The 26,935-nt window shown below is 46.9% G+C and overlaps 1 protein-coding gene across 17 annotated transcripts in view; it reads right to left on the bottom strand.

The window, feature by feature from the left end:
* The window catches only part of SASH1 (SAM and SH3 domain containing 1), a 293,144-nt gene that overhangs the window by 61,205 nt on the left and 205,004 nt on the right, over positions 1–26,935 (bottom strand). For 16 of the 17 annotated variants that reach the window (XM_036316354.1, XM_036316357.1, XM_036316362.1 and 13 more), the window contains 3 exons: positions 9,076–9,116; positions 7,101–7,187; positions 4,679–4,791 (listed from right to left, as the gene is read on the bottom strand). In XM_036316354.1, coding sequence (XP_036172247.1) covers positions 4,679–4,791; positions 7,101–7,187; positions 9,076–9,116 — 241 coding nt within the window. Of the gene's footprint in view, positions 1–4,678; positions 4,792–7,100; positions 7,188–9,075; positions 9,117–19,910; positions 20,136–26,935 lie in introns of those variants that run through there. The other variant, XM_036316361.1, reaches the window with a different exon arrangement.

The following is a 26,935-nucleotide window of genomic DNA, read 5'->3' as shown; positions in this document are numbered from 1 at the left end:
AGGGAAGCTCTTAGCACCCTGCTCCTGCGCAAGAGACGCATTACCATAGCCTTATTATCACCCCGTGGTCTCAGATAAAGGAGAGCTCACACTGACTCCAGGCATTTGCGCTTTTGCTATTAGGGGCAGTAATCTCATTTTAATCTTTCTAGTACTTTAGGGCATTGCATTAGTATTGTTCTAATCTTTGTAGAATGTTTACATTATGTACCAGAATGCTTGATATACTGGTTTCTGCAATGCTGATTTCTCACTGTATTATCGGGATAGCAGCCACCTAAGCAACCTGGGTTACTTATTTACTCCAAGTCTGTGTTCTACTTTTTTTTGTAATCCTCACCAGAGGGTATCTTTTCCATTGCTTTTCAGAGAGAGTAGAAGGAAGGTAGGGAGGGAGAGAGAGGGAGAGACAGAGAGAAACACATCGATGTGAGAGAGACACATCAATTGGTTCCCTTCCACACATGCCTCAACCCTGGGTGGGGAGCAAACCCACAACCCGGGTACATGCCCCTGACCAGGAATCGAACCAGTGACCCTTCAGTGCACGGCTGTCGCTCTAACCACTGAACACACTGGCCAGGGCTTATGCTCTACTTTTATACTCAGCCTTAGCCTAGACTCCTAGGAGCCACTAAATAAACTTAATCTTTAAAAACAAGACAAATTCCTAATTAGTCAATCATAAACAGAATTAATATTTTTCTTCTGCTATCTGTTCATTTCCATCATTTACTTTGGGGCCTAAGAGTACCTGTATTTCTTCTAATATAGATTCCAAATTGGCCACTTATTTTTATAGTTATCCTAATTTCAACAGGCTATGTGTTTTATTAGTGATCCTGTTACAAAATACAATCTCTAAAAATTTTAAAGTACATTTTATAGGAAAAAAAACCCACCTGGTTTTATTTATAATTATATTTTTATATTCCACTTTGCTCCTTAAGAAGTGTTGACTTAAATATAATTTCATGAAGAAAAAACAACTGATCATTTCAATTGAGAATATATATAAATATATATATAATAAAATTTATAAGTTGTTAGTTTAATTCCAAGAATTTTTTAAATAATGACATTTTAATGTGTGTGTGTGTGTGTGTCTGAGGAGGAAATACTCTCTTACATCCTATTTTTCCTAGTCTTATAGTTTTCTTATACTTGAAGTCTATGACACAATTCTTAGAGGGAATGGCCATCGTTAGTAGAGTAATGCTTATTCTGTCTTAAAGACCTGTAGGGAGAGATATTCTAAAATGTTCCCATTTCTAAGAGTGCTTATTGGAAGAACATTTGTATTATATCTCCTCCAAATCCCCTCCAGCTGCAATTTTAATTCATTTCCTTTTATTCTGCCCTCAGTTGAGATAAAGCAAAATAAAACACTCTTCAGTGCATCCTGAAGATGTACTGTTTAATAATCCCTCATATACTTGAGAAAAGTGATTAAACTCTTTTCTGCTTCTTCTCTGAGATAAATCCTTTCCGATTTCACCCCCTGGGATCTATTAAAAGGAAACCTCAATCACTTTGTTGCTCTCCATAAGCCTCTCTAATTGTCAAAATCACTGTGACTGATGCTCCAATAGCTGCTGCAAGGAAATAACTCAAAAACATACAGGTTCCCAGTTCATCAAGTGGTTCTCTGGTATACCAGATGCCCAGACTCCCTTTACAAAACTATTCACCTATCCCCTATCTGGGGCATCTCTGTGCGTGGCTGTCTCCCCATGAGGAGCTATTTCCCCAGAGATGCCTAGAAGACTGCTGATGGCTGATTGCTCCCTGCTCCCTGCTCCCCCATCAGTTTGTAACCTCTTTTTCTCCGGCAGGACAAGTTCTATAATGTAATTCACCTTCCAGGGCTCCCCACTCCCTAAGGAATCAGGCTGAGGGTAGACTTCCCCTGAAATCCCATCTCTGTCCAGCTTCTTTCTCTGCTTCCCTCTCTCAGCACTTAGAAGTTTCTCAATAAATCATGTTCATAAGAATCCTCAATTCAGGCTCTGATTCTAGGAAGTTGATGTAAGACACTGGCATTAAAAAAAGTTCACAATGCCAAAACATCAGTCAAGTCAGTAACAAACATCAAGAACTTTTTTTTCCTAAATATGTTTTTGTTGATTTCAGAGAGAGGAAGGGAGAGGGGGAGAGAGAGAAACATCAATGATGAGAGAGAATCATTGATAGGCTGCCTCCTGCATGCCCCCTACTGGGGATTGAGCCAGCAACTCAGGGTATGTGCCCTGACCAGGAATTGAATTGTGACTTCCTGGTTCATGGGTTGACACTTAACCACTGTGCAACACCAGCAGAACTCAAGGACTCTTTTAAAAAATATATATCTTGCCCTAGCTGGTTTGGCTCACTGGATAGAGCGTCAGCCTGGGGACTGAAGAGTCCCGGGTTCGATTCCGGTCAAGGGCATGTACCTTGGTTGCAGGCACATCCCCAGTAGCGGGTGTGCAGGAGGCAGCTGATCGATGCTTTTCTCTCATCAATGTTTCTAACTCTCTATCCCTCTCCCTTCCTCTCTGTAAAAAATCAATAAAGTATATTTTATATATATATATATATATATATATATATATATATATATATATATATCTTAAGGACTTTATTTTGAACTCTCACACAGATGTGACCTTGTGGACACATATTTATCAGACACATATATCGGGTAAATAACTATGTAATATTTAGTCACTAGATCAAATCACATGAGCAATCTTTAGTATTATATTGTTTTTTAGAAAATATGATTATTAAATCATGGTTACAGATCTCTTATTTCCTACAGACAATTCTCCCATTTAAATGTCAACAAACATATTTCTCTACAACCTAGCTCAATCATTGCTGGTACCATCACACCAAAATAATCATGTTCTCTTTCATCCAAAGCTTTAAAGTGAGTTTATTCCTTACTCTCCCATCCTCACTCACATACCACAAAACTACCCAGGTAAGTGAATAAACTGTGGTTTCCAAATATCTCATGGGCTTTTAAGCCTTCTGGAACTAGCCCAAGATTTAAATACCATAAATTACTTGCAAAGAGCTACGTGTGCTCTTAAAATTAGCACCCGGAAATTGTGTTAGTACACCAATTACCTAGATTCCCCCTAAACATTTTTTTTAATTAATGAAATTGACTTTTATTTTTGAGCTTGATTTCTTTAAAGCACCTATATTGAGTATCCATCATAAAACTATTATAAAATGTATGAAATGCCACTAGATTTTATTAAACTACTCAGTCATTCAGTTAATAAAATATAAAAAAACATAAGTGAAGTTGCTACCTTTTTAAATTACACACTCAAAAAAATACACTGTGAGTTATTTCATACACTTCATTCTCTTCAAATGCTTATGAAGTGTACAGTGGTGTTTCCTAAAAACTCAGTTTTCAGGGGTATGAATCATGGCTATATAATTCACAGTACAAAAATACCTATCAACGAGATCGAATTCATATAAACAAAGCATAGTGGGCCAACTGCATCTAAAATAGTCAAAATGTTCTCCAATACAAGGATGTACTGGGGGATCACCGAACTCCAAATGGCACACAGACAAGCTTCTCCCCTGATGTGGGTTATTCTAGTCTACGCAGGGGTCTCCAAGTCTCTGGCAGTGGAAGAAACACAGCCTGATGTAAGCAAAATTTTAAGGTATATATAAAGCTTAAGTTTTAAAATTCAAAATGTAATTTGTGAAGGTATCTTATAGAACTGATTTTTATAATGGTTGTAAAATATTTAATTTTCTTTAGTTTTTACTTAGTAAGTTTTATCATTACATTCTTATCAATCATTTTACAAGGCTTGTGAATTTTGCAACGGCCGTCAGTCATTTTCCTCGTTAAATTGGTCAATAGCCCAATATATGTGCCATTCATTCATTCGTGCATTCCTTGAATATGGAAATTTCATCTTACAACATGGAATGCTTATATTAAGCACATAGAATGGAATCAATATTTTGTCTGATAAGATGGGTACCTGATGACCACCAAAGTATAATCAAAATACTGCTCTGAATAACATATTCTTATACTCTTTGATGCTCTGTCTTAGTCTGTTCATGTTGCTATAACAGATTACCATAGATGAGGTAGCTTATACCGAACAGAAATGTCTGTTCCTGAAACTGGGAAGTCCAAGACCAAAGTGCTGGCAAATTTAGTGTCTGGTGAGAGCCCGCCTCCTGGTTCTGTCTTCTCCCTGCGTCCTCACAAGGTGGGAGGGGTGAGGAAGCTCTCTGGGGCCATATATATATATATATTTTTTTTTTAATTGATTTGAGAGAAAGGGGAAGAGAGAGATAGAAACATCAATTATGAGAGTCATTGATCAGCTGCCTCCTGCATGTCCCCTCTGGATTGTGCCCACAACCTGGGCATGTGCCTTGACCTAGAATCAAACTGGTTCATAGGTGGACGCTCAACTACTGAGCCACACTGGCTGGATTCTCTGAAGGCCTCTTTTATAACGTCATGACCTAATCACCTCCCAAAGGCCCCACCTCCAAATACCATCACATGTTAGGACTTAACATGTGAATTTGGCGGAGGGACAGACGCAAACATTTGGTTTACAGAAGGCCCCCAACCTTTCTAAGTCTGAGGAGGCCCCCCTCACACATGTGAACCGAACCCCTGCAGCTTTACCCTGGCCAGTGCCTCCTCAATGGTGATCATCTTCTCCTTGACCATCATCATCAGCTGAATCCGCTCTTCATCGCTCATTGTTATCTCGCTAGCAACATAGCCCACATCTTCTCCTAGAGATTGGAGATCAGAGACAATAGGAATGAAAACAAGAAAGGTAATCAGAATGCCAAGCTTGAAAGTGCATCATTCAAAAATAAGGCAGACTGTGGGCACGTCCAGTGACGTCCATCCCTGATGGAGCAGCAGGAGCAGTCATGGGCTGCTCTGTCGGAAGCCAATGAGCCCGTCTCATTGGGAAACAGTTACCAAGAACATATGGATGTTACCGTGAAACAAATCAGAGCATTTGTGATGCGGGGTCTAGTGAAGGAGTTTTGGGAGAAAGCCCACAGGGAGCAAGAGGTGGGCAGAGACCTAATTTAAGACCCAGCGATAGCAGACAAGCAGCCTCGGCCCCTTCGACTGAGGGTCCCCTATGTCTTCCCATTATGAATATGAACGAGAAGAAAATATTTTGGGAAAAAGTGGGAGAGAGCTTTCTGCTGTGACAGAGTAAGGTCACAGAGCCAGCTGCGGTGCGGCCTGAGAGACCCTGGACTCCTGCTACGCTACCTGAGGGCTATTCCTCCGTAAATCAGTACAATAAGTACCACGGATGGGAAGTGTCCTAGGGTCCTTGGAAGGAAGGTACCATGTGTGTACACATCTGAGCGTGTTATTGGCATAAACATTCCCAAACTGTGAGGAGGACTCAACTTCCACCTGGAACCTGAAGGCAGCCAGAGCTGCAGAGGAAAACAACCGTTCTGTTACTTCGAGAGTGTTTTCCTACAAAGCAAACAGACTGCCGGCGCCTCTGATGCATGTGAGCCACGTTGGCGCGTGCCCCTCTGGCCAGCGGGTGGGTAGAGAAGTGTCAGTGGAAGTGGCTGTAAGAGGCTCGCTGGGAATAAGCCCTCCGTCTAGTCCCTCATCTTTCTCCGTCTGCCCCGTCTTCCCCACACATACCTCACTAGCCTCGGAGTCGTTAGGAGGCTCGGCTACGGCTTAATTTGCCCTTTGGAGGAAGGGGCAGGGGCTCAGAGGCTGGCTGCACACTTGTAGGATCCCTTCCGTCAGGACCTGCCCTGGAATTTATGTTCCCCTGAGTCTCCCTATCTCATTTCCATTTGGTAATCCATCAGTCCAGAGGCAGCACTCAAGTTCCCTTTGCCACTCGTCCCCTTGCAGGGGGAGGATAATAGAGTGTCCGGGGCGAGCGGAAAGCCTGCTGGCTTGATTCATTTTCCTATCTGTGTCACCTCCAGGGGTGGAGGGGGTGACGGCCAGTTGGTTGGCTCTTAAAATAAATCTACTCGAGCCGGTTAACTGCCAGCTCCTGCCCTTCATCCCTCCATCCCCGTCTCTCTCGCTCTTTCTCCTTTTCCTTCCTCCTCAACAAGACTCTGTTAGAACCCAAGGTTTCCTTTAAATCACAAGTGATTTCTGGGTGTGTATCGGAGGAAAAACGGAGAGTGTTTAAGAAGAACTCTCCTTTAGCAAGACAAATTAAAAACCTGACCCCACGGAGGTAGCCAACGAAGCCAGGTGTGCAGCTGGCGGGCACACTGTCTGTGTCCGCTTTCCTCGTTTCTATGTGTACGAAAAAGTGGAAAAGCCTTGAGAACAGGGCAGGACACTAAGATGTCGCCAAAAAACCACCACCAAGTAATATCAACTGGGGACCAAGTAAAAATGTTCCTCTCATGCTGACCTGAGTCAGCGGGCCTGTGTCTGGAAGCAGCTCTGTTCCCATCCCCCTCTGGATGCTGGGGAAGCACCAATTATGTAAGCCAGCCTCAACGGGATGACATGTTTACTTACTACATAAACAACAACAAAGACCCAGCCAGGAGGCGGGCAGGGCTCCCTCTGCAAGCAGCCTGGGCAAATTCCCATGATGTCAGACCATCAGATAGAGTTTCCAGGGCAACAACCCAGTAACTGTCCCAGCCACAGACCGGCATGGAAAGTTCAGAAGACGGCTGAGGCCCCAAGCGGCTAAGGCCCCGAGCGGCGGGGCACGGGGGAGGGCCCCAAACTAACAAATGTTGGACCCTTCTAGGGTAGACCTCCGCGGGCACAGATGTTCCAGAGGTTGGTGTGTGGAGAAAATGGGAAATTTGGTCTTTGCTCTCAGATCTATTTTTTTTTAAAAGCTTGCTGACTCTTCCCATTCTGTTTTCTTTGATTAAAAAAAAAGAAAGAAAATCCCCAGTGGAACGAAGTTTTAAAGGACAGGAATGTCAGAGAGCTGAACATTTCCGGGGCACGGGCGATGAGTTATTTTAACTTGCAGCAACCGTCTGGATCAGAGGCACAGGCTGCTGAACACTCGAGAGCTAAAAGGCCCTACTGTCCGCCGGCTGCGTTTCCGCACCTTTTGAAGTCTGCCTCATTATTCCTTTCTGGTTCTTTCGGAAGTTCTGCCAGAAATACTTATTTTTCTTCTTCCAATCGCCTTTTCCTTGAAAAGAAAAAAAAAGACACAAGCAATAAATTCATTAATAACAAAAGTAGCCTCTTCCTTCTACTTCAAAGCTTATAAAATACTTTGATTTCACAAACAGATTTTCTCTTTCAGTTTGTGAAATGACTTGGAAATGCCTATAAAGTCGTTTATAAGAAATGCAAATTTCCTGGTAGCAGTAGGGATATGATGAGAAATAAGAAAACATCAAAAAGGCAGGCAAAACACGCATTCTTATATTCTCTTTGATGTTTAACTAGTATATACAATTCTGCCTTGTCTGGGGGTATATCCCCCACCCCCTTTGGTCTCGGCCACAATTATTTCAAGTAAACCACGAACAGGATACTTTAAGACGTTTACTTTGTTTTGCTGTTATTCATGCTGATCTAGCCTGGATTCATTTCTGTTACCCCAGATTTCATGGAGCGGTTGGTACAGCCTGTGGTCACTGGTCTGCGGGGCTGGTCCCGGGCCTGAGGGCTGCCCCACGCCGGTTCCCTAAGGTGCGGAGCTTGCATGCGTCTAACAACGAGGGGGCAGGATTCCAGGTCTCTGGCATCAGGCTACCTGGTGACCTTCCCATAGCTCACCCAAGGCACGATGACAAGAAAAGCAGAATACTAGCCTGCTGTGACAACTGCCAACAGGGTGGGTCCCCCTCTTTCTCAGACTACGAGTGTCTTTCCAATGAAAACATTGTCATAAGCTAGACATTTTTAATAGTGTGTGTGTGTGTGTGTGTGTGTGTGGCGGGGGGGGGGGAGTTCTGATCATCAATAATATGCAATAATTTAAAAAGCAAAGGGAAACAAGGCAAGTAAAACGAAAGGACAGAGGGATCCTTTATTCTTTAAAAATAAAGTGAAACGGCAGAGCAACGTGTGCTCCCGCGCAGAGATGACACGCTCACAGCTGCAGCTTCGTCACCGTTTGGAGTCTGGTTGCCCCACAGCCCCTGGAAACAGGGCCCGGCCAGTGGCACGCCGCTGGTTTCCACAGTCTAGACTGGTGGTGCCAGGCAATGCCGCAGAAGACAGACACATGGAAACCCCACCACAGTGTCCCGCGCTAGGAAGGACATCGTTTTTCAAAACAGATGTGCTCATCTAAGTCCTGAGAACCTCTGGAACGATAGGAACCAGCGCCAGCGAGCCTGAGACTCCCTGGGCACTCCGCATCTTGAGGGCACGCGTGACGGGGCACTGCTGCCTTTGGGGTAAACCAGGAAAGGTGAAAGCAGAAGTAGGACTATTACTCAGCCAACCTTTCTCCTGGGCAAATTGGAATATAACGTATTTCTTTGACTATAAACTACACTCCCCCTTCTATCATTTTAATGTTTCTAAAATTAAGGTATAGCTTAAAAAATAAATGGTACTAGCTAACATTGACACAGTATTTACTATATCCAGGCACTCTGCTATCTCGTTTAATACTCACAATGAACATACGATGTTTTATTGTTCCCATTCAGTGAATGAGAAAACCGAGGCTCGGGAGGCTAGTGGTCTGCCCGAGGTCCTAGCTATGAAGTTGGCAGAGTCATGATTTACATCCAGATCAAAGCCTGATTTGAGCATTCCTGCTCCTTCCTAATCACAACTGCTTTGCTAGGCTCCCTCTGACCCAGACAGAAAAAATGTCACTGCATCAAGAGTGGATTTTATCATCGAGGAAACAAAGTCTATAATACCCTCACTGTACATAATCTTTGATTCAAAAGTTCCAAATCAGAGGAAAGTTGAACATCAATATCTTAACAGTGTTTATTTCAGGGCAGAAGGCTTCTTGGTGGTCTTTGTATTTTCACCTGTTTATATATCTTATAGAGTATTACAAGAAAATAATTTAAAATAGATAAACCAAGACACATGGTACTGACCTACAGCGCTGTCTTCTGAGTTTGACTTGTGAAGAGAGTTCCTAGAAAAGAAAAACAAGTCTGGTTACCAAGAAGCCCAGCCTTCGAGGGAGAACTGCCAATCCCAGTTGGTTGAGCCAGCATCCATACTACTCAGCAGAGCCAGCAAAACCTTTGTAAGATATTTACCAACAGCCTTTGCTAGCCAGCAACTGCCCTTCTAGAAACACACTCGTGTACCATTCGTCAACATGTATTAAAGACTCACTCCAGGCTAAGACCTCTATTAAATGAAGGGGACAGACTTCACTCGGTGATCGCAGAGGTAGCTTATCTTCCATTCCTGTGAACTATTAGCTACCCATGAAATTATTGCCATTGGGAAGCCTCTTGTGCTAATGGGAAAAAGAAGGCAAATAATAATGAAAATATAGGCTTAGGACCACAAATGCCACTCAGGCCAGGAGTAAGCAAGATTGTCAGCTATAGGCGAAATAATCGAGGGAATGGGAGGCCCCCAAATCACGGGAGTCTGGATGTCCCCAAAAAGAGAGGGCAGCCAGTATGTAGGTCCTCCAGTCAGTAGCTGCCAGTTGACAAGTGCACTATGCATCTTGCTAGATCTTCTAATGGTCAAAGGAGAGCCAGAAGTCTGCATTTTATAAAACTCAGAGCTCCACATTTTTAAGTGACAGCAAATAATTCAGTGTTCTTAAAGATGTGTCCAACTAACTCAGGACATGTCTGGGCATCTGATCTGGTCCACGCCCTGCCCCAGCCTGGCTGCCAGTTTGACTGCTGATACAGATAAACCCCAATAACCTGAACCGTCAACACGGCCCCAAACCAGGTAATTAATCACTTCTCCAGAAAACCCATCGACTTACAATTCTTTCATTGTTTACATCTACGTTCTTCAAACGATCACACACTTTCAGTAATTTACCCTCAGGTTTGCACGTTGGATCTTTCCCGTTTTATAAGAGGTGCTTCTTCTAGACATCTCTTGCATTTCCCTACGAAGCCAGCAGATGGCACTGTAGATTCTTTATTTATCTTGCCGTGGCCAGTGGGGATTTCACTTCTAAAATTTCACAAGTTCACCGTCTAGATTCTGGCCACAGAATAGCAAGCAATGTTTCATAACCGTGAGGATACCCAACTCATCAATGTGCAAAGGGGGAAAATGGCACCGCATGAAGTTTAATTTGGACGCAGTGAACTGTCCCTGCAAACAGAAGCTGGCAGAGCAGCGAAGCGACATGCCATCACCTTTCTTTCTCCTTGAGACTGATTATAAAACCCACCCAGCAGGAGCAGAAACCAGTGATGTAACCAAATTCCAAATGTGGATGGCAGCAGGTGGACGGGGTCATTTACTGATCTCCTGGGGGGAGAAGTTAATGCTCAGAAGTCAGTTCCAAAGGCCTCTAGTAATTCATCCTTCCTGCCAGCCGCCCAGGCCTGCGAAGGGCAGCTCTGGAAGCAGGTTGTCTGGCCTTGCCTGCCCATCACTCTCATTGCCAACAGAGTGAAAAAGATGGGGACTTCAGCACGGGTTTCGATGGCTAGGAAGCAATAACAGCATTCTGCTGCACTCTGAAAATCTGTTTACGCACTTAAAAATCTCCAAGTTCAGCATTAGTCTGAACTCAATCTGAGTACCTTTACTAACTACTATTATGAGACTCCAAAACTGCATAAATGTTTGCGTTTTTACTCAAGATCCCTAAACGACTTTAACCCTTAATGAAGGCCTAAAGAACCATTCACAATGAGTTTATGAATTAGATTTTTTTAAAACAATTTCAGAGATAGCATTGCCAGAACTTCACCAATTCCTTTTGTTCTACCTCAGTGTTTAGCAAATTCTATGTTAAACTGCTTCCTCCCTTTGTTTTCTTTCTTCTTTCTTTAATTCATTTATTCCTTCCTTTAATAAATATTTATTCGGCCCCCATTAAAGTCTGGCATCCTCTGAGACATTGAAAACAGGGATGATAAATAGGAACCTGGTAAGGTCCCTATTCTAATGGCACTAGGACGGGGGAGAGAAGCAAGGGGCGGGTGCAGATTAAGATGTGGGGAGAACTTCAGGTGGGATGGACAGAGAAGGACTTTGAAGAGGTGTTAGCTGAGCAGAGATGATGTGCTGACGTAACATGCAGCCCCTCAAATGGGGAGGCCTGGGCCGGGAAGAGCGGAGGAGGAAAACAAGAGGATAGCAGTTTGGCCGCCTGAGTTTGAGGAGCCTACTGACCGTCTGTGGGGACACAGGGCAGGTCGTTGGATATAGGAGACCACATGCTGGGGAGCTGCTGAGGGCTGGAGATGGGCATTTGGAAGTCCTGTGCATCTTGAAAGCTAGGAGACCAACTGAGCACAAGGAAGAGGAGCTGTCTCAAGGCTGAGCTCAGGGGCAATCTGTGTCCGGGGGTCAGGAATGAAGATGGAGAGTCGGTGCGACTTAGGGGAAGTGGTCAGTTGGCAGAAGGGAGACCAGGAGAGCACCTTTTCCCTTTTCCAACCAGGGCAACATTAAAAGCAGTTCTACACAAACTATATCACTGCTGCCAATGGCATCCAGGGCACATTCTAGGTCGCTCTACTTTCTCTTCTATTGACTCAACCACTTCACAGTGGAGCGGCTCCTAAGACCACAGAGAAAGAGAAACTAACAGGTCAAAATGAAATTCTTTGCATCTGTAGAGAATTCCACCTCTTACAGAAAACACCCTCTTGACCCTCCCAGAACAGAACAGGGTCCTCACAGGGAGCTGGGAGTGAGGACTTGCCAGAGGACACAGCCTGGGCAAGGACCGGACTGGGGGGGGGGGGGGGGAGCCCTGGCTCTGACTCCCCAGCTAATGCCCTGCCCACGCCGCCATGCTGCTCATTTACATAACAGGAATTAACAGAGTCTACGTTAGTCCTGCCCTTGGGTAAATGACTGGAATGATACTCAGAGGAACTTGTGAAGGCAGAGCACGTTTCCAACACCAAACCTGAACCTGGCCCACGGGTTTATCAGCACAAAGTGTTTCGACAACACTTTTCAGGATTTGGTTGTGTTGCAATTGCGTGATCCTCGCGTGTGCCTGTCGAAGGAAAAGGGGCCAAACAATCTGGCTCAGACTCATTCTTCTGCTTATGTCTATTTATACACAAAGAGTCTGAGGTCCCTCCAGGCAAAGACAGCTCTATCTCCCGGCTGCAAGCTCGGTCTGGCGCACCAGGCCCGCGGCGTGAATGCCCACGCACAAAGGAATGCCTCAAACAGGCTCATTGTTTGTTTTGATGGACTGTCCAGAAACTTCATTATAACCAAACAACCACAAAAAAGAAAAACTGTTATAACCCAATTTCTAAGAAAGGAACATATGTTATGCGTTACTGGAAAAACCTATGCTTAAGAGATTTTTAAGGTTCTTTATTGTGAGTCTCCGGAAATACACTTCTCCAGGAGTTTCTTTCCTGCTGAATTTTGAATCAGGGCTTTTGCTGCGTCTGGGTCTTTTCCTGCACCGTCCCTGCCTGCCAAGGCAGGCCCCAAAGCCAGCAGCGTCTGCCTGAGGGCGTGGAAAAAGGACGGAGACCTCTGCTACTGAATTGTGTACGTGTACAGGGGGGAGGGGGAGCGGGGAGGAAGGCAAGAGGGTTGGGGGGGCTCTTTAGTAGTTAATCTTTTCCTTTTCTTTCTGACTTAAACATAACTAACCTCTCACAGTCATATTTTGCATATTTAGTGACAAATCACTTTGTGTAAAGTGTAATTCCTTAATTTCGTATTTCTGATTATCCTTTGGGTATCAGAGATATTTTCCACCCTAGGAGCATATCTCTACTATTGAATAGAAATATATATGAAACACATTCCTGTTCACAGTATCTACTGACTGTAAAAATTCAAGGGTCAGCCCCTTTCCCAGCTGCAGGGCTGGGACTAGGGTGAGGCAAGAGACACAGAGAGCGCAGTGTGGGAGGTGTTCACTCTCGGGGTCAGATGGGTGCAAGGGGCGGGTGCCACCTTCAGTCCTGCACGCCATGAGCCTCTCTGACTTTCCCCTGGGGACTGGGCCCTGTCCAGCCAACAGGGGCTGGATTTCATACACAGGACAGAATTCAGCTTTGCGAATTCACTGGCTCAGACTGAAAGTAATTCTGTTGCCAAAATCTGGCATATTGTTAGAACTCCCTGGATATCTAGTGCCAATGACAACGTTGGTGACATCCTGTCACTGGTGAAAACACCCCCATAGAGGCCTTTTCTTTCATTTTCACAGTCTATTCCCAGCCTGTCCTTTCTGGCTTTTGTTACAAAGTCACCTTCATAAACGATCAAGGCAGGTGGGTGTCTGAAGTACCGAGTCCCAGGCAATGGCCTGACAGCACAGACTCAGGGCTGAGGAGTTGGGCACACCTGGGATAGCAGGGTCACAGATCCAAGCCATGCTCTCTTTTTACGTGAAGTAGTGATGATAAAAACAGAACCCACCTTGCTGGGCTATTGGGAGAATTACACGAGACGATGAACACAGAGAGCTTAGCACAGTGCCTGGCACTTACTAAGTTCCCCCTAACTGTGACCTCTTCTAACCATTCTTCGGATCACTGCCTAGACTCTAGCAGTTTCTGAATCACTGAGGTTCCTCCTTTTTTTTTTTTAAACATTAACTTCCCTCAAATAATTTGGTGGATATGATCATTCCTCTTCCTTTTCTTGATTACACTTTATACAAGTAACTCATGTTTTTCTTACAATTAAAACACACACACACACACACACACACACACACACACACACACACACAAACACCAATGATTGAATAGATGTCAACATAGAGTTGTAACGGCCACTGACTGGTATCTACACATGAATAATGTTACTTTAAAGTGTTGTCCGAAGGCCCGCTATCCAGGAAGCTGCCCAGCACAATGGCTCTAATGTGGGTTCTGAACTCCAACCACCAGGGTTCAAAGCCCAGCTCTACCATTTACTAACTAGTAACTTTTTAAAATGTTAATGTGCCTTTATTGATTTTTAGAGAGGGGGAGGAATAGAAACATTGGCAAGAGAGAAGCATCATTGATCAGCTGTCCTCCGCACACCACCTATTAGGGATCAAGCCCGAACCCAGGCATCCAACAGTGACCTGACGCTCAACCACTAACCCACACCAGCTGGGCTGGGTAACTTTTGACAAGTGACTGAGTCCCACTGAATCCCAGTTTCCTGCTAGAGAGAATAAAATTACTGATCACATAGGTTTTCTAGAGGTTTCAGTCAATTGTGACTTGCATGGTATTTAGAACAAGCTTATACAGGCTAAGCCACACAAAAAAGCCAGGTTTTCAGCATCCCCTATGGGGTCAAGTCTCTCTAAGTCCTTCTCAAAAGGCACTTCTGTTTCTCAACATGGAAGGGGTTGGTCCTCTGGCACCTGGGGGATGGCCGACTAGCTCTCCAGCCAAGAGCAGGCCCCACCCATGCTGAATCCGAAAATCCCTCACGGAGGGGCACTGACCGAGGTTTGTGCCCTTTCACTCACCACCGGTAACTGGTACCGAAAGTTAATGATGCAGGACGCCGGCAGACGTTGAAGAGTTTCGTGCCTGAGGAGCACCCAAGAGCCACCTGTCCACAACAGAGGCCCACGGCCGGGCTGTATCCGGGCCTCAACGTCACACAGGCCAGGGCGATGCCAGTGCTGAAGTGCAGAGCTGAACATGCCCTGGGGAGTGGGCTCGGGCCAGGGAGAATCAAAGCCAGGACAGAATACACTCATCCTCCCAAGTTTCCGGAAACTTCTTTTCCAGCTGGGCCATATTAGTGTTCATCTGTGGACTCGTGGGTCTGAACTGCCTAAGAAGTTGACAAACACCTGCTGCTGGGATGCCAGCTTCGCTGCTGACAGCACTAGTGAAAGCTCTGGAAAGTCATAACGGCCTTCCCAGCTCTTCAGGATCGCCCCATGTCATACTACACGGTGCAGACTATTGTTTTGCTGTAAGTTCATATAAATAGGCATCAGCAACTGAGCAGCATCGTATAAAAACGACCAACGAGGATTTCCTGTTTGTTATGTGTTGTTTGGTGTAGATAATGAAGCCCTGGGAAGCTTGTGGGGGGCGTGCACACACGGCCCACACCGTCCAGGGATTTACAGTATCATTGGGTAGATGATATCAACAGGCTGCAAGATAGGAATGCCTGAGTGAGTGGTGATAGCAGGAGGGAAGGCCTATTGCCTTCCACCTTAATATCCATGCTCACCTTCTTTCTGCCTGGGTGGCTGTGTACCCCCGTTAAGATACTCACCTCCCCCACGCTGGCTGGCAGCTCGCCAAGGCCAGGTGCCAGCATCTGGCCAAGATGTAACTGGAACTGTATAGCAGGGTGTTTCTGGGAAAGCTGGTGTTTTCATAACGAGAAGGACTGACTCAGTTTTCACATGTCTCTTTGCCCTTTGCCCTTCCTGTGGGTACTGACCGAAACATGGGCACAATGCCAACGCAGTGGTCATTCTCTCATAAGAGAGTCACATAGTAAGGATGGTAGAGGAGAGAAAAAATTCCTTGAGCAGCTGTATCAGACTTGGGACCTCCAGACTCCCTGCTAAATGAAAAACATATGTCCCCATTTGCCTCAACATGGCAGCCAGGTTTCGGGTACACCTAAGTAAATATAATCCTAACTGTGGTGAAGGAGAAAAAATGACCAATTTCTATGAAGCACCGGGTCTGGGTTTACCAAGTATATTCATATAAATGTCATCGTATTTCAGGCTCACAGAGACCCTGAAAAGAACTGAGCCCATCATACAGATGAAGAGCCTGAGACCTGGAATGTTCATGTGACCTTTTCCTTGTATCTCACATGGCTGGAGCTTAAACTCAGCTCTTCAGACACTCAGACCGATGTTCTTCCCACTGAAACACCAGATTCATGAAGGCAAGGGCCTCTCCTGTAGTCACAGTGCCAGGCAACCCGCCGTGAGCCCACAGCCACATCAATTGCGCTTTCTCTAACCACAGGCGCTCAAAGTGCCATTGAAGTTTGGGACTTGGCCACTGGAATCCACAGCCCAGGTGAAGCTCTGGCTTCTGAGGCTTCCTCTGCAGGCAAACACATCAAGGTGTTAAAGGAAAGGGCCTTGAATTCCACCTTCTGTTCATTCTGGGTTTGGTGTAACCAGTAAAAACGAAATGCCTTCCGTTTATGGCCTTGATGTGAACTCTGAATTTCATTTAGATCTTTAGATCTTAAGAATTACTCAACTGTCAAAAGCAAAATAAAACAGGGTTTTAGCACATTGTTTTTTTTATCACAAAAGCTAGTTTTTATAACATGATGGGGGGGTTTGGATGGGGTGAGGGGGGTGGACTGTAAACAGCCTTGTTGACATTTTTTCTGTAAATGGAAATGATTTCTTCCTCGACTTCCCCTTTAAAATTTACTACATATTTGTAATAAATACGTGGTCCAAGAACGGCTTTTCTGCAAGGAAATGTGGCTTAGATTTGAGGCCGCTGGATGTCTGGGAAGCGTCTGCCCTTTCCCTCTGCAAGGTTGATTGGTTATCAGGATGTGGGACCCAGGGCCCAGCTCCAGACCGGGTGTGACGACGGAAGGCCACCTGACTGGTACAGGCTGCGTATGGGGTAACTTATCCCAGAGGAGGTTGGCACAGTAAGGAAAACCGGCCTTTGATTTTCTTATCAAATTTGCATGGACCTGTGGGGAGATACTGGCTGCAAAGAGCAGGCCTGTACCAGCCTCAGCCTCAGGGTGGGGGCAGGGGGAGGGGCCATGGGAGGAAGAGAGGCTCCATTCAATTATCTCCTCAGTCAGTTTCCATGGAGATGGCACAGGAAGCTGGTCAGAACTTTCCCAGTGGAAACAAACAGAGGCCCCCATTCACCATCACCCGAGCCTCGCTGGCCACGCTGGCTGCTGTGCTGTCTGGGTGCAGAGGAGCCCGAGGAGGGATGTGGGGCCCGGGCTGCCAGCCCATCTTCCGTCAGCTGCGCTGAAGGAGCAGAGGAGTCCATGATGCCACCTCTGAAGGCCAAAGCTGGAGGGCCTGTGGGCATAAGGGACCTTTCCCAGCCTTGCTGACCTTGCTGACGCAGGGACAGGCCACCTCAGGGCATGGCTGTGGGAGCCGTCTGCCTGCCCAGGGCTCCTGGCCGCAGCACGGAGGACCAGGTCCCTTCCACGGTGGCCGCAGCCATAGCTAACCTAACCTTCCTTTGGTCCTCTTCACTTTTGGTCCCCTTCAGAAACAGCAGGTGGAAATTTTCTGTTATTGATACTATGAAAATGGGAACTCACACTAACCTGTCTTCTCAGATGTCATTTTTTATTAAGGTATAACTGACACAGAATGTTGTTAGCTTCAGGCCTACAACACAATGACTTCTCATTTGTATATACTGGGACATCATCACCACTGTAAGTCTAGCGAACATCCATCAACGTTCCGATCTTGATTCTAAATTCCCACACATCTGTGCCACGTCCCTGCGCCTCCAGTTCTGCAGCCACGAAGGGCTCCCTGTACTGTGTCATCCCCAGCTGGTCTCACATTGCTCTCTGATTGCTTCCCATCCCCCCCATTCTGATCTTGTGGCTTTATCCCAAGTGATGCATGGACAGCTGCCAGAGGTGATCCCATACCAGCGGCGCTGCCAGGGTCACCACGATGACAAATGACCTCCGCCGGGGTCAGCGGATCGGCCCCTGGTTCCACTGATGACTGAGATGTCGAGCAGAACCACAGAGCTTCAACACAACGGACAAGAAACAGGTGGGCAGTGATTCGTAAACAAGCCGGCTGCTGGAGACCCTCCTGGGGAGGGAGCTCAGGGCGTCAAAGTCCCCATCTGCAGAATCCAGGTCATTTTCCTGGGCGGGGCCGAGGGCCGTCTGGTCAACAAGCTGTCCAGCTAACTCTGATAAGTGGGTGTGCCTGGAACCCCGGTTTGACTCAGTCGGTACTGGGAAACATCCTCCTTCCCCATCCCTCCTAACCTTCCAGTTCAACACCTCCGAGATACAGACGGCAGTCTCATAAGTGAGAATTTCAGAAAGGAATACAGAATACAATAAGGTAAAACAAGCAGGCGGTGTTCTCCTAACTGTAAGGTGTTACTCGGACAAGACTTCTAGACAAGAGGTTAGGGACTGGCTGGGTTTAGTGTTGACTAGAATGTACCTGGCGTGCAGCAGACACTCCTCAGGGACTGGGTGACGGAATGAACCGATGGATTAAATAAGTTTTAAAGCAGAAGCATCATGAGAAAAAAAAAAAAAGCTCTGTCAAGTTTCAGACCTTCAGAATCTCTCCCCTTCACACTGCCGGCCCCCTGGGGGCATCCAATCCCACCTCCTCAGACAGACAGGCAGCTCCTGAGCTGACGGAGCCATGTGCCCACCCCCAAAGGTGCTGCACTCACCCACCTCAGCCACCCTGATTCTGCCTGGATTGTGCCTTCCCTGCATTGTGGCCTAAGAAACAAGAAACCGCCCGGTTATCTCTCCCGAGCTCTCCTGGGGGGACCTGCAGTCCGGCAGGTGAGCTCAGCGGGAGGGCTTTCCCAGAACCCCCTCCCTGCACAGTGCCGAGGCCCTGTGGGCCACACGAGAGTTCATGTGAGATGCCGTAAGCAGAAGTAGAGCAGTCGTCACTTTCTTTCTATGCATCAAGGTCAGCGCAGGACACAGCGTCATCACGTGTCCCCTGGGTCATGGGTGGCATGGGGCAGAGCGAGGCCCGCAGGGCGCGAATTCCTGCGCGTCCCCTCCAGGGGCTCCTCTGCGGCCTGTTCTGCTCCTGAGGAACGAGGGACACCGGTGCTCCTGCAGGTTCCTTGCACTGGTCGCTGTTCAAGGGCCTCGCTGGGAGGTGGTGAGATGACGTGGGTTTCAGCCCATTCTTGTTGGTGGCAGTTTGTCCTCTTTCTCCACTTTCTTGCATCTTTTTTGCCCCAAATGCCAGTCCTGTTGACTTCACGCCACATCATCAGCCTCACCTGGCCCACCTTCACATCTGCTTCTCCTACAGCAGGGGTTGGCAAACCGCGGCTCGCGAGCCACATGCGGCTCTTTGGCCCCTTGAGTGTGGCTCTTCCACAAAATACCAACTTCTGTGCATGGGCCACGAAGTTTCAATCGCACTGTACGTGCGTGCCCGCACGGGGTATTTTGTGGAAGAGCCACGCTCGAGGGGCCAAAGAGCCGCATGCGGCTTGCGAGCCACGGTTTGCCGACCATGGTCCTAGAGGGCCCTGACTGATACCGAGTCTATGTGGCCCCCACCCCACGCCTGTCCCCCAAGGACAGACTGCCCTTCCTCCAGCAGTTCCTCTGCATTGCAGTCACCCGACATTGTATCAGCTTGCCGTGCCTTCTTCGGGCTGTAAGAGGACAGCCACCTGCCCTCTCCTACCCACCCTCCCAGAGCCTGCCTACCTTGTCTGCACAGCAGAAACGGGAAAAGGTGAACTCAGTCAAACTTCCCTGGCCACCAAGCCCACTACAGGTCCTCCATAAGCACCTGTCCTCATGGCCCCTGGGGTGGAGTCTATGCAGAAGGCCTGGCCCGGCAGATAAAGGAGTCCACCTCTGCCTCCCCCAAGGCTGTGACCGTGACCTTCATGATCTCGGAAAAGTACTAAGTCCTTCTAAACCTCGGTAAGCCACCACTTCCATAATGGTTTTGTTAGAAAGATTTACACATAAAAATGGGAGGTCTGGGTCTTGCCTTACCTGCCAGGATAGGAATGTACTTATGTACTGACCGCCTCCCTCCCACCCCACCTCCCTCTTCGCCCCCATATGTTGATGACCTCACCTGCAGGACAGAGAATAGCCAGCTGCCACCCTCCATGCTGAACACTTCCTGGCCATCACGTCTGTCTCCGGCCGTTGCATGGGAGGGATGCGGCCCAGGCGTGTGGGCTCAGCCTGGGCTGGGTCAGCTGGAGGCTCATTCCCCAGACGGGTGAAAGGCAACGGCGTTTTCAGAGCAACAGCTGAGGTGGAGAAGTCTGGCACAGCTGGCCCTGCCCCGAGCCCGTGCTCTCTGGAATGTTGAGCCCTTCAAATATGCTGTGCGACGCAGTACACACGTGAGCAGGCACCGATCCGCCCGCACAGACACATACCTCACGGGTGGCTGTCTCCCAGCCCCCGCCCCCTCTCTGGGGCACGGAAAGGAAAGCTCAGGCAGGAACGGTGTATTTTACTAGTAAGTGGCCGTGGCCATCAAGGAGCTCTGTGTATGGCCCCATGTGCTCAGACTGAGGATGAAAACTACAGTCACATTGCCACTGTCCTGAGCAGTGCCCCACCTTACAGAGGAGGTGGGGAGGTGGGGATGGAACAAAGGCAACATGGGCACCGCATCAAATGCCAGCACCGCACTAGGCATCCTGCACAAAGACCCTCAGAGAGATGTCATTGGGCTCGTTATCGATTAGGAAACTGAGGTTAGAGAAGTTAAGTACACAACTAGCAGAAAACTTAAATTCAGGCTCAGGCTCTGTCCACACCAAACGCCAACACCAACGAGAGCAAGCTGCCTCGGTGGACAGGCTACGCAGAGCTGGGGCCCAGGGCGTGCTTTTGACTGGGTCACAACATGAAAGAGGGCTCAGGCCACAAGGAAGCTTGGAGACCACCTGACTCACACTCATCTCTGTAACTGAGCTGAAGCCTGGTGGGTGGGGGGTGGGGGGCGTGAGGAAGGTGACTCAGATGATCAATCACAGACGGGGAGCGTACTGAAAGTACCAACCCCTGACAGTGACCTTGCCCTCGTACCCACAGCCTTGGCAGATGGCAGTTTACCAGCCTTGGCAGACGGTAAATGGAGTAAAGCAAAAAAATACATAACATGCACGCCGATGCCTGGTTCTTGGTGCAGCCCATTTATTTTGTGAAACCTGCACTTGCGGCTCTGCCTGCCCTTCCCACCCTGGTGAGCTCAAAGGCTCAGACGACGTAGGACAGTGGGCACTCAGGAGGACACAGCCCCCTGAACCAGGTCAGCCCGGCATGTGAACTACCCTGAAGGACACGCCTCCACTTGGCTTCCTCACGCCGGGGCCCATAGTGCACGTCCCCCACGGGAAAACCTGGTGTTCCCCTCCCCACCCACAGCCCTGCCACAAACAGGATGTGGAAACAGGATGCATTCGTCTCAGCTCCAGGGACGTGGCTTGACCTGGATTTCCTAGCAAACGCGCAGGCCTCAGCAGCCGTTCTCTGCCTGAGTCTGGTCTGCGCCCCAGGGCCTTCCGTGACCCCAAGCAGGTCTCTAGTGCTCATCGGTGAAGGAGAAGGAACAGAGAACCCCAGCTGGTCACACAGGAGGGAAAGTTCTCAGGACCACAGTGGCAGACCCAGCCCCCCGGGGCGCTTCCGCAAAGAAATGAAGACTGAGCCCCCCACCCCCACCCCCAGCAGTTTCTAGGAACAAGCTCATGAGGAAGAGTGAGGAAGACTCACTGGGGAAAGAACTCAGTAAAATAATTTCTTACATATTTCAAGGAGGCTGGAGGTTACCAAAAATTGGATTCAAAGCTCCATTCTTAACGGAGCTGTAACAGACAGATATTCTTTCAAAAAGAAAGCAAGCCCTTGTGTGCAAGTGCACATTGTAGGAAATGTACCGACCAGGTGGATCTATATAGACAGAGAGTAGATGAGTGGTTGCTTTGGGAGGAGGGTCAGCAAGAGCAATTGCTGACGTTAACAGGGCTTCTTTCTGAGGTGACGGAAATGGTGTAAGTTGGCTGTGTGGTGGTGACACAGACCTGGGAATACACGAAGCACTTTCTGGTTGTACACTCTAAATGGGTGACTAGAATGGGATGTATGTGTACTGTGTCTCAAGTTGATTTAAAACAAAAAAGAAAACAGATGACCACACAAAAACTTGTATACAGATGTTCACAGCAGCATTATTCCTAACAGTCAAAAAGTTAAAATAACCCTAATTCTACATCCATCAACAAATTAAAAAAAAATGTGGCATTTCTATAACAAAAAGGAATGAACTGAGGTGAAACCCTAAAAACATTATGCTAAGTGAAATAAGCTCATCAATGAAAATACTTATAACTTCATTTGCACCAAATGTCCAGAACAGGCAAATAAATCTATAGAAACGGAAGGCAATGGAGGAATTTTAAGGAAGGAAGATGAAAAACGGGTAATGAATTCTGCTATAGCAGCGGTTCTCAACCTGTGGGTCACGACCCCTTTGGGGGTCGAATGACCCTTTCACAGGGGTCGCCTAAGACCATTGGAAAACACATATATAATTACAGATTGTTTTTGTGATTAATCACTATGCTTTAATTATGTTCAATTTGTAACAATGAAAATACATCCGGCATATTTACATTACGATTCATAACAGTAGCAAAATTACAGTTATGAAGTAGCAACAAAAATAATTGTATGGTTGGGGGTCACCACAACATGAGGAACTGTATTAAAGGGTCGCGGCATTAGGAAGGTTGAGAACCACTGTGCTATAGGGATGCAAAGCGTGGGGTGACAACAGTAATGAGCCGGCATCCGGCCAGAGGCTGCAGCGGGCAGGTCGCTGGATTGGGAAATGGGACACGGTGAGATGGGGATTTGAAGTAGGTGCCTGGAGACAGCAGTTCAAAGCCATGGGCACTGTAAGCATCCTGGGAGAGCATACAGGCTGGATAAAAAGCCCCAGGGGAACACCCAAGAGAAGAGTGAGCAGACAAAAGGGAACTGCAGGAAGTGGGCAAAACGTAAGGCAGAAGCCACACTGTCACAGGCAGCAACGGGAAAGTCAGTGGCAACGAGGCTCTGCAGGCGGGAGGGTCTCTGGGATAGTTACTGTTTTGCCATTGACCTTGGTAACTGGGCAAGGAGAGAAAGAGGATGAGGGTTTGGGAGAATGGCAAGATTTTCATGGGATGAAGAAGGAACTCTGCATGTTTTTACACAGTCACCCACTCATTTACCCATTATTGGAAGACTTTAACATAAAAGATCCAGAGTGCTGAGTGGATATCTCTCTCCCTTTCTCTCTCTCTTACATACATGCCCTCATTCACCGCAGTCCATTGCAAAAGTGGCAGGAAAGCCAACAGAAGGACACTTCACCTCAACTCTTTGCTCTGGGAGGAGCCAAGAACAGAGCTGGATTTTTCAGGTTGAGTGGAGCTTGCCAGGTAAGGAGGGTGGGAGGTCGGTGAGAGTGGGGGACAGACAACCCCCAGAAGGAGCATCAATTTCAGAGGCACAGCATGCCTGTCTGAGAAACTGCAGGCGCTTCACCTTGCCTGGAGAGAGGGTCCAAGGACGATGCAAGGGCACCAGTGGGCAGACAGCAGATATGGGGGTAGAGGGGGAGGAGGAAGGCAAGGGCAGAGATGCAAGCCCTCCGGGGAGTCACAGATGAGTGAGAGGAACTGTAACAGGTGTAAGGGCTTCTTCCTTGAAGTCTCGGAGGAAGAAGAAGGTGAAGACCAAGGTTTTCGAGGTGGAGAAAAGAATCAAAAGACTCATCAGCTTGCCCGGGAAACAAATCCGTGAGCAAAGCCATGTGCAAATGGAGTGAACGCTTGCACAGAACATTCACCAACTGCAGACCATCCATTTATTCCACTCCAGAACACTGCTCTACTGGCTTCCCCGCCTTTTATTTATCTTCCGCTTCCATCATGCTATATATTTTTTTGGACTTTTTCACCATAAAATAGTTCAAGTGTAGTCATAGGTAATGAAAAAAAGTGAAACTTGAATCACTGCATGTTCAACTCTGGTGAAAGACTTAGTAGAAAAGAGCTTATGAATAGTGGCTAAGGCGATGCCTGGAGATTTATTCTAGACCCTCCTGGCTCTATAAATAAATAACAGAGACCCAGCTTATATCTGAATCAGAGTAAAATTGCTCCTGGTTCCCAGAGAACCACTGGAATGCAGGTCTTAACTGCTGCTATTTAATGCTAAGGAACTCAATTTGCCTCTAACCTCTCCTTTGCATAAGCAATACAAGTACTTTGAATTATATACTGGAGAGGTTAGGAGAGTGGGTTCCCAACTGGGATCAAATCTGGGCTCTGCCACGTATTAGCTGTGTAGCCTTGAGCAACTTATTAACCTCTCTGTGCCTCAGTTTCTGCATTTGTCAATAGAAATGATACTGTACTGAACCTCATAGGGTTGTTGGATTAAATGTGTCAATGTTAAGTACTTAGACCAGTTTCTGGCCCATAATAAGAACTCAATAAAGATTATCAACTATTTCCTGCTTTTTCTTTTCCAATTCTCAGTCCATAAGGGCCAACCGATTTAAGACTACGTTTTTCTAGATACACACCGAGATAAAAGCACAGGCTCTCCCACAAGTTTCCTCAGAAGTAATGAATCTAAATAATCTCGACACAGAGCTCATGTGTTAGACATGGAGCTGATTTTCAGACTACCCCGCCTTTCTGTATACACACATACAGATGAAAGCTTAAATTATTGTGGAAAATACTGCCAGTTTCCTACACGTTGTCTCTTCTCCCTCCTTCCTTGGGAAGCCCGATTTGTTCAGGGCAGCAATGGGCTCAGCTAAAAACTCACTTCTCCAAACGCCCCTTTGACTATGGAGGCCAACTGCCCCAATTCTGGGAACCCTTTCTTTGCTTTATTTTCCCCAAAGCACCATTTTAGACATATAATTTTTCCTAACCCATCTCCCTACATGCAGCTCTTGTGAGCTCTTCAGCACAATATCCCAGACCCCAGGCCAACATCCTGTATACAGAGCTAGTGCTCCCTGAACAGGAGCTGCAGGGAGAAACGAGTGAGATACAGGGTTGCATGGGGTTCCTCAGAAAGCTTTAAAAAAATGTGCCTTTGGTCTTTTGCCCCCTTACCTTTCTCCCTTCACCCTGTTTGTCTCTCTTTTCTGCCTGGAAGATGCAGCAGCCACTTTAAAACAGGAGGACAAGCACACAGGTGTGCGCATACACACACACACACACACACACACACACACACACCCCAAAAAAGACAGTCTGGTTCCTGAAAGCTTACTGAGCCTCAGTGCTAACCATGGGACAAGGGTTATCTAATGAACCTTGGGTTTGTTTATGCCACTATTTGTCATGCTTTCCATTATCTGAGGTTAAACTCATTTCTAATAGATAGAGTTATAAAGATATCTCTGAGCAAAATGGCCTTGCTTTCTAGATATTCTTGAGACTAACTGGTGAATAACAAGAAATTTAACTAACATTCACCTTTCAGCCAGTTGACACAAACCGAAGATTGGTGTAATGAGTAGGCAGTCTCAATAGCCAACATAAATAGATATAAATAGAAGAGGTTCCAGTGAAAGCTCCTTTGGTCTTCTTTATTATATTTCAGTGAAAGAACATGGCGAGATTAGACTGTAAGAACATTAGGATGAATGGGGCTTTTGTCGAAACAGTGGGGGGCAGGTCTGTTCTATACCTCTCTAGCTCCCCATCTATCTATTTCTCTATCGTCTATCATCTATCTATCATGCAAGTCATCCACACCTCCAGGCCAAATTAGTATCAGCTATCAGCCCCACCAGGCAGGGTATCCAGGGGCAGTGATGTCAGTTGTCGGACTTCTCACTGCCTGTCTCCCCTACAAAATGCCCACCTCTTCTGGTCAGACATAGATATATATATATGGCTAATATGCCAACTGTCCCCTCAGGAGTTTGACCGGGAGACCAGGAGTTCAATCGCTATGATGTGCTCTGACCACCAGGGGGCGGCATGGAATGAAGGAAGGCCCTGGCCAGCAGCCAGCAGCTGGGGAAGGGAGGCCCCAGCCGACCAGGCCTAGGGACCCTACCCATGCACGAATTTCATGCACCAGGCCTCTAGTATTGCTATAATTTAAGACCTGTATCATTACAGTACTGTTAAATGCTAAATACTCCTGGGAGAGATTATGTGTTTTTTTAGAAATCAGACATTTCCCTCACAATTAATGCCTGAAACCTTCCTTAAGCAGGTTTTAACTAGGGGGAGAAGGGAAGAAGCAAGGTGTGCCCAGGCTCCTGAGACAACTGGGTGGGGTGAGGGGGACAGTAGCTCTGGAAGGCAGGAGTCACAAGGGCCAGTGGCTCGACTCCCACGTGGTCTAGTACAATCTGCGTTTAAGGGCGGGGCTGCTGTAGGATTCGTCCACTTTTGTTGACTAAGTTCTCTTGCCTTTCAAATAAAAAACATAAGACAATTTCTACTCGTAAAACAACACTGCTGACTCAGAGGGATATTTTGGTTGGCACCAGACACAACCCTCTGGTTTGCCAGGTCATCCTCCAGGGCTTGGGAAGCTACCAGCAAGCATTTGGATCTGAAGACTAACAGGATTTTGCATTTCAAAGTATTTGCATTTTCAAGTACACAAATACAAACAATTCAACATAAACACTGCATTAAACCTACTCCGATTATAATCTGACCTAGAGTGCCCAGAGTGATACCTCAATCTTTCTAGATAATCATTTTTGGAAGATTTAATACAAAATAATTATTAATTTAAGAATAAGTACCACCATTCTGTGAGCCATAGTTAAAATTGATTCAGGCAAGAATCATTAAAGGAATCTCCTAGCCCCTGTGGCTCAGTGGGACTCAGGTTTGATTCCTGATCAGAGAACATACCCAGCTTGCAGATTTGATCCCCAGTCAGGTGGAGTATGGAAGGCAACTGATCAATGTTTCTTTCTCTCTCTCTCTCTCTCTCTCTCTCTCCCCCCCTCCCCCCCCTCCCCCCTTCCCCCCCTCCCCCCTTCCCTCCCTCCCTCCCTCCTTCTCCCTTCCTCATTCTCTACAATCAATTTTTTTT

The sequence above is a fragment of the Myotis myotis genome, unplaced genomic scaffold (assembly GCF_014108235.1).
Source record: "Myotis myotis isolate mMyoMyo1 unplaced genomic scaffold, mMyoMyo1.p scaffold_m19_p_7, whole genome shotgun sequence".
In the NCBI taxonomy this organism is placed as follows: Eukaryota; Metazoa; Chordata; class Mammalia; order Chiroptera; family Vespertilionidae; genus Myotis; species Myotis myotis.
This window is presented reverse-complemented; position numbering and strand designations above follow the sequence as displayed.